At 39.8% G+C, this 8,608-nt stretch overlaps 1 protein-coding gene across 1 annotated transcript in view; it reads right to left on the bottom strand.

Annotated features, from left to right (window-relative positions):
• Window positions 1-7,390, bottom strand: part of SCRN1 (secernin 1) — a 26,302-nt gene extending 18,912 nt beyond the window's left edge. The window contains exon 1 of the mRNA XM_009070220.1: window positions 7,232-7,390. Within this exon, the coding sequence (XP_009068468.1) occupies window positions 7,232-7,390 (159 nt within the window). The remainder of the gene's footprint in view (window positions 1-7,231) is intronic.
• Window positions 7,391-8,608: the final 1,218 nt, after the last annotated feature.

The raw sequence follows: 8,608 nt of genomic DNA on the forward strand, positions 1-8,608 counted from the left end.
CTCACTGGCTGCTACATCTTCAGAAACAGGAGCTGAGACGACAACAGGGTTTCAAAAGCAAGCACAGACTACAACCTCCCTGTCTCCTCTCCTGCACCCCATAGATCTGGCAAATCCTCCAGCACAACAGCAGAGCAGCCTGTTCTACTGAGAGCTGAGCCAAACCAGACAATGACAAATAAAACAGACATAAGGTACTGCTGTGATTCTTGCTTGCTACTAACACTGTCTTTAAAATTCCGGAAGCGTCCAGCCTCAGCGTTTCCTAACACTAAGATTTTTCTTTGAGTATGAATGCTAAAAACAGAAGAATACTGACAAATTTGGTGGCAAAAAGCTGTGAGTGGTGTCAGGCTCCATTGATTTTCTAGAACTCCAGCCCTGAAAGCAGCATAACTGGCATCATGCCCTGTGACAGTAAATTCCCATTGGGGAAATATAAAAGTAAAGAACAGAGACTTCACATACAAGAAATGCAGCCAACAACTTTAAAGAGAATTGAGCAGGCTGGAAACTAATGATGTTTCTTTTATTTCACTTACAGTATCAGGGAGAGAATCTTATCAAGTCAGTTCTAAGAATAGCACAAGGCACAAATGTATCTCCCACCCTAGCTAGGGCATGCAGATATGCTGGAGGTATTCCAGAAGCAGACAAGACAGTCATAAGCACAAGAGATTTCTTCTTTCATTAATGAAAAGAAACTATTGTGCTGCTTCTACTGTACTCAGGCTGCAGAAGCCCAATTCCTAGCACTAACAGTCAGGTCATTACAAAATATCAATGAAATCACATAGGCTTCAGCCTTGGAGAACAAAGGCAATAGTCAGGGAATGCTTTAGAAAGAAATGATCATTGAAGAAGGGCCTAAGGATTCCAGATTACAGAAGAGATCCCACCCCACTACCCAGACATCAGACCCAGGCTCTAACTTGCATTAACTCTTTGCTTAACTATCTCAAGCACAGTCCTACCATAGCATATATTTGAAAACAGACAGAATATCTGTACTATGGTGGCAACCTGGTAAATTGCACCATGGCTGCTTTTAGCCCCTTCCAAAAGAAGGATAGAAAAAATGTGATGAGGCAGTCCTGCAGCCTGCTGCCTCCATGGCCACCAAAACACTGAGACTGACAGCCTGACTGGAATTGTCTAGAGAGGCAATTCCACAAGTGACATGGGCTGTCTGGGCTCACCCATCATGGTGAAGAGGAAATCTGGAAAGCTAGACCATGGTTGTTCAAGAAAGCCCCTCAGACCACCTTGTGGGGATGTGCCTGACAATGTGTTTTACAAATAATTCTTTTACTGCTTATTTACCGGAACAAATGTAATAGAGCTCAAAGGAGTGGGAATAACCATTCTCTGAAAGGAGAAATATGCACACAGTAGCACACAATACAACAGATGTGGTTAGCCGATGCTGTTAGCGCTGCTTGCTTACGCACTGAGCAGAACTAAGTCTAGAGTGGAAGACATCTGGATGACTTCACAACACCCATTAAGCATAGCCATGACATCATCTACTAGCAGTGAAACTTGTGCTGTGGTGGAGGGAACAGCCATACACCAGGATAAATCTAGCCTGGGTACATCTCAAGTAGACAGCCCTAGTTCTAGTGGTCACACAGTCAAACCAGAACGGTGAACCAAGATCTGTCCAGTGGCAGGATGAATCCACAGGTAACAAGCTTTCAGAAACACATACTGTGCTAGTACTATATCCTCATGTTGTACCCAGACATAAACAGCATTTACTAACCACACGAATACAGAACAAAGCCAATTTTGGCCACAGTAGAACGTCTCTTACTTCTTCATATTAAGAACAGTTCTTCCCTTTTTATGAAAGCCCTAGTGCACTGTACATATGCTTTATATTTGAGTATTGTTCCTAGTTGCTTGTATTAATTGCAACCAATAACTCCAAGATTTGAATCTGTGCCTCTGATCTCTAGCAGCGTGAAAGGATAATATATTTTATTCTAGAAAAAAAACAGACAGTTCCCCTGTCAAAAAGCAGAGCTATACACCCCCTGACCTACTCTAACCTACTTTATCAAGTCACCAAGGAGCCACAGGCATGTGAACCACAGTATGGAAACATGCTCAGCAAAATGAAATGCAAAAATCTTTAAACAAATCAAATACCACAAAGTGCAGCAAAGTACCCAAGGCTGAGAATACTCTCTAGAGACATTATATATCATCATTGATTTAGCAGTCAAGAATTCACCTCTTTTTTTTTTTTAAGACACAAATCTGAAAGTCTCCTGGGCGATGAGCAGAAGTAAAACTGAAATAGAGATGAATCTTATTAATTCAATGTTTTAAAACAGTAAGAAACAGATGTCAAAGAAGCCACAAAAAGCCATCATAGAGATACCTTTGGAACTCTGGAACTCTCAAATTACCTAGGCATTTCAAATACCTGCTCACACATGTGTCTTGATACAAGTAAATGGTTTGGGACATGATAGGAAATTTGGCAGTTTTTTGCCCCACACAAGTCTAGTGCTTTCCCTCCTCTTCTTCTCTGTTACAATAAGACCAAAAAAAATTAAAGAGATTAAAAAAAAAAAACAGTTTAAGCTAACCAGTTTTGCTCTGGTAGCAGAAGAGAGAAAATAAGCAGCAGTCCTACATTAAAAACAGGCTTTGAGAGGGCAGAAATATCCAAGAGATGATGGCGTCTACCTCCAAACTGCTGCCAGCTCATGCGTTGTGTTACAAAGCAAAGTCAAACACATTAGTTTAAAGGCCAGTGGCCTGCAATGGAGCAGAACAGAGGAAAAGCTCACATTAGCCAAGCAATAGACTGCTGAAGGCAGCAACCAGTTTCTTTTATTAGCTGCTGTCTGCCTGCATAGTGCCTCTCTCCGATCTCTGTGCAAAGTCTAAGGGTTAGCTTAAACAAGGTGCCTTGAGGTAAGTCATCTGTCTGCATGTGCATGAGCTGTGCTGCTTACACACTCAGTTACCAGGTCTCAACTGAGAGGCAAGAAACACAGCTTCCTAAACTACCTCTGAACTGTAAGCCTTCAGACTACAACCTTTTTTTATCTACACAGAGTAACCCAAAAGTTTCATGATGGGCACAAAACCCACTGTGTTTCATCAAGATCTCCTTCCAGTCAGCACTCACCCATGGAAGTATCATCGGAGGTGCCCAGGTTGAAGTTCACACCCACAGCAACATGACTCTAAGTATGGCACTGCCAGCCTAACCTGGAGGCTTCCCAACCAGCAAATTCTCAGTAGATTCAGCTGCTGTTTGGCTTCTGTTACCAGATTCTGGACACCCTACCCACGATATGATGCAGACAACCCAAACAGTTGGCCTAAGAGAGTATACCAGAACTAAACTGCAGCACTGGCACGATGCCTGATGATTTTGTTACAAACACCAGAATTAAGATACCTCCAGGTAACACAAAGCCAAGTTTAATACTGTCAAAGTCTGCTTTGTCAAGATTTATACCTGTCTTGCAACACCAGACAGAGACACTTCAGTTATCTTTAGGTGATTTTTTTATGTCTGCGTCCTCAGACCAATGTACAGCAAAAAAACTACTTGCTCCTCTGAAAACTCAGAGCGAGGGGAGGTAGGATGGTATCCATCAAAAAAATATTTTAAAAAGAGAACTAAGGCATGAAGTTTTAGAGAACACGAAATTCCCCTTACCCCATGGAAGGCAAGCTTTAAGTCCAGAAGAGTGTTTAGTACCAACATATTTTAAAATTTTGCATATTCCACAGTTTTTTTGTTTTTTTTTTTTAGTCTACCCTTTCTATTTTCCCCCTTCTACTTCTCCATAAGAAGTTGCATGCTGTTGAGATAAAAGAGCTTTTACAGCTCTATAATGAAGCAAGAAACCATGACTATTTTCAAACCATGAATATAAGGTCAAGCTATAAGAAAGGAAGGTGGATCTAAAAGAGAAAATTCCATGTAGAAAATTCATATACAAAAAAGTCATCCAACCAAGACTTCTTCAGAAGAAAGAAAACCACAGCAAGAGCAGGTTTCCAGAGAACAAAGAAAACTAGTCAGTAAAATCTACCTTGCTTCTTAAACTCATACAACATGAGTTCTCACTAACACATGACAAACTCTTAAAATCCACACCTGGGGAAAAAAAAAAAGACATTTACTTTTAGTAGAAGAATCCAAAGAAGGACATTATTTGTGCTTAAGGGAGCAATATTTCACCTGCATGCACAAATTCACTAGACTGACCACTACAACAAGGAAGAGTGCCGATCAGCATCTGCCACTGCAAAATTACAATGCAGGACAAGAACAAACTTTTGAGAAAGTTGTTACACACACACAGAACAGATCTTTATGAAAAGCCCCATTGTTTGGGGTCTTGGGAACCTGCTGACATGGAGGGAAGGAATTATGTTGATGAGCTAGCTGCAGGGTTACTTGTCTGCTAGATTGAGCCACAAAGATCAAGCTGAAAATGACTTGCAGTATTCACTGAATTCCCTTGTGGCCCTGCCGCAAACTAGCTAATAGCTATATAAAATAGCCTGCCTGATTCCTTTATGGCAACAATCTCCCTGAATTACTGTGCCATTTTTTGTTACATTGTGCATTATCACATTTGCAAATGCGAGCAGCACAGAACAAAAACAGATTACAGACTTCCTGAGAGAATCTTACAGAACAACCCATACTGTTAACCACCTCTTAACTGAAGTTCAGAACACAAGTGACAGTCAGGGACAAGCAAGCAAAATTTGATGTACACTGAATTACATTACATGCGGAGAATAGAACTTAATGAAAAGTAAGTCCACCATCATTGTCCAGTGAAGGTAAAGAAACAAATGCAAATGTACAATATGGAATGGAGAGAAAAGCTGTTAATTTAGGGGGAAAAAAACCAACAAAACAAACAACAGGCAAACAAACAAACAAAACCACTAGGAGGGAAAAATTCAGTGAGAGGCCCAATGGATTACTGACTTAGAAAAACTATAACATGAAGCTGATCAACCACACTTTTCCATTTGCAGAGTATCATACATTTGTTTCCTCAGATCTGTTTAGTTAGCTTTATAAAATGCAAAGGAAGAGAAGCTGCAGCAAAACCCAATCCAGCCAAAGATAACTGAACTGTTGGCAGTTTTCAGGGGTTCTAAAGAACAAAGTAACAATCCTGGATATGTCAAAGGCTACATCTAGAAGCTTTGACACTCCACTCCCCCATCAGGCATTTACTTCTGACAAGCTTGCTGGAAAGGTGGATACAGTGTTGCACGACTGCTACTTAAAAAACACTGATCAGATTAATTCAAGCCCTTCCTTAAAGTTTTTCTTAATTTTTAGAGGTACCAGTACACTACCAGTATGCAAAGCTACCAGATAGCCTTTAGACCCAATAAAACAATTAAAATCAGTATTGTTTTAACCAGGTTACTCTACTCAAAATATGCATGAGTAAAAACCCAGAAAAATACATTAACCATACTTAGTGCTGAGTCTGATGGAGATGCAGTGATAGGGACTACATGAACTACTCTCAGAGCAACTGAAGATATTTTCATTCTGTGCTGGAAGGAAACAGGAAGAATTTTGGTAAACATTTGGAGTCTGTATGTTTCTGTACACCCCTGTTCTTGCAAAACCTGAGGCCAGCTAATGAGGAATTAGGCAGCAGCACAAATTAGCAGAGACAAAAGTATCCAATTAGGACTTAGGCCCCTAATTTAAAAAAATAGCAAATAAAAATTGGCCCACTCCAGCCCCTTATCTAAACGTGCATCTTCACCACATTGCAACAAACTTTACCTTAATTAAAAATAAATAAAAAATAAATTCAACATTTAAGAATGCTTGCAGATACTTGTTAGCAGAACAAATCTACAAACTGTGATGTTCTAGGTAAAGGGATTATGCTTCATGGTTCAATAAAAGGACTGGCACAAGAGTCAAGTGTTTGACTGAATTCCATAAAAGACCTTAAACAGGTTAATCATAGGGTGAATGAGGGATCATAATAGATTATATATGGCTTAATTATATGCTTCAACAAATTATGACAATTGCATCAAAGAGTAAGATATGGGGCAAAGAGACCAAAAGAATAACGTACTTTTGCATTAAGTTCTTAGAAAGTATTCTCCTTAGCACACAAACACTCCACAGCAGATTTTGAAGGTTCTTCTTTCACAGTAACAGAACTTCTTTTTTCATTTCCAGTTCTATGAGAGAAGCTTTAAAACAAACTGCTCTGAAGTCTTCTTTTTGTCTTATTGTAACACTTGTGTTCTGTACACTAGCACATCTCTACAAGGCGCTACCAATAAAGCACTGCAATTAACTGCACTTTGTCCTCTTGGAGAGGGGGAGGGGATTTCTTGACATCCAAAATTAAACTATTTAATAATGCATGAGTTTTAACAGATGTTGGTAGCACCAAGAATCAAGAGAACTGTTAGAAAGAAGAGCACCAAATTCTCTGAAATTTTGAAGTCATCCCACTGGAAAGACAATTAAAACTGGCACTGGCCTTAGGGTATCTTCTGGGGAAGCAGCAACAAGACCCGTAAAGAACCTGTTCAGATAAGAGACACCAGCCTGCTGCAGAACACCCAGTGACCTCAGCCTTCTGCACAGCCATGGGGACAGGAAGAAGCTGAATGCAGGGAACATCACAGCTCCTGCTATCCCAGTTACCAGCCAGAGCAAGAACCTGTGGACTCTAAAAGCTCCTGACACTGCAGATCAGGTTCTGTGTCCTCTGCTAAACCAGCTCCTCCTTCACATTCCCTTATTAAGCACAAGTTCTTTCTCCTTGTTTTGCAACACGTCTAGTGTAGTCAGACCCCATTACAACTGTCAGACAACCACCATCAATGAGAACAATTCATATGGTGAGTGACAAACTTTGAAAATTTGCTTCTAGTTCCAGTTAGCCAAGATATCGTCCCCTTAAAGGAAAAGGTAATCAATAGACTACATTGTACAGGAATCTGAGATGCAAACAGTTTTGCCTGCCTGCTGGAGAAAGTACAGATCATGGATTTTTCCCCAATTAGTCAAAAAAGTTACATTCTGAGTTTCATTTTCAGGATTTAAAAAAATCCTGTCTCTTTTCTACTCAGGAGGTTTCAGTGAACAAGGACTCCACAATCTGACAAGAAAACAAGACAGCATTCATTTCTTCTAACAACAGTAATTTCTCACAGTTTGAATGTGACAATTGACTCTAACCTCAACTTTGCTTCCCGGATCATGAGTGGCAGCAGCAAAGTAGACCACCTCCTGTACTTCATCCCTAGGCCGTGCAGAGTTCTTTCCAAACACCACCAGCCCATCTTTGGAACATGGAGGGAAGGCTACAAAACAGTAACTTGGGGGAGCTGCAGCCATCCTGGAAAGGAAAGAAAGCATAAACAAACAAAATTACTGTTTGCTGCATTGATAGTTGCATACATTAGAGGATCGTTCAGTTTACCACTACAAGTTATAGCCAAGAGAGAATGCATTCCCTCTATCTATCTGTCAGTGGATTGGCCACTGATAATGGAAGAACAGGTCATCTCAGAGGAAGCTTATCCGGATTTAATAAAAAAATATAATAATTTTCATACATTTTTCACCCAAGCCTTGTGAAAGCATAAAGAATAGGAAAAAAAGGCAAGATAACTGTACTTTAATGAGTCTACTTAGTCCCCACAGAAAGAAGATACTCTGCACCGGAGCTGTTCAGGAATATATGACCTAGATGTGTTCTGCTGACTCAGACAAGTGCAGAGACACAGAATAATTTTAAATAATTTACTCTCTCTGCTCTCATGCAGTTTAATATTTTAAAAAGGAAAGATGTGTTTGAGGGATTCCTGAGAGAGGACAATAGTGTAACTGAAAAGAGAACAAAGATATAGCACAGTTACATCAAAAACTGTCAGTTTACCTACGCAGATCAGAGAGGCTGAAGCACCAATTGCATTTTATTTTCTCTGCGGCTTGTCTGCATTGCTGCTCTAACCTGCAGTTAATTGATTGCAGTTTATTTGTTTATGCAGGCTAATGCGAAATTCTTACAGGATATAAATATTTTCATACAAATATAGTACAAATACTGTAAGAATTAAGTGTTTGCAATGACAATACATTAATAAAAATGTAAACTGTTTCAGGACTATGACACTGCTTTAGCTGGTCTTGTGTACAATGCCATATCTGACATTTTTTTCAGGGAAACTTCTGGCACATATGCCTACAAAAGAAAAAGGTGGGGTGTTTAGCACTCATTAAAACAGCAGTCAGCACAGATGTCTGAGTTTCTTCATAGTTCTTACCACTGCAATAGAAACTCGGCCACAAAACAAATGAACATGTTCCTCTTCTTTCTCCACAATATTCTGAACAAGTAAAAATATCTGCATATGTCTGGACTCCTTAGAAACAACCAACACAAAAGTTTCCACCCCAAAGCTGCTAGTTTATCTGAAAGACAATGCTGGGCATGGAGGAGTGTGCAAAGCTGGTTTTTTATCATTAACTTGGACATCTTTCAAAACATTCAAATTCAGCTTTTTTTAAAAAAAAATTAGAGCACATGCTTCTCTCAGAAGAGCAGGCTTC

This window comes from Acanthisitta chloris, unplaced genomic scaffold (genome assembly GCF_000695815.1).
Source record: "Acanthisitta chloris isolate BGI_N310 unplaced genomic scaffold, ASM69581v1 scaffold24692, whole genome shotgun sequence".
Lineage (NCBI taxonomy): Eukaryota > Metazoa > Chordata > Aves > Passeriformes > Acanthisittidae > Acanthisitta > Acanthisitta chloris.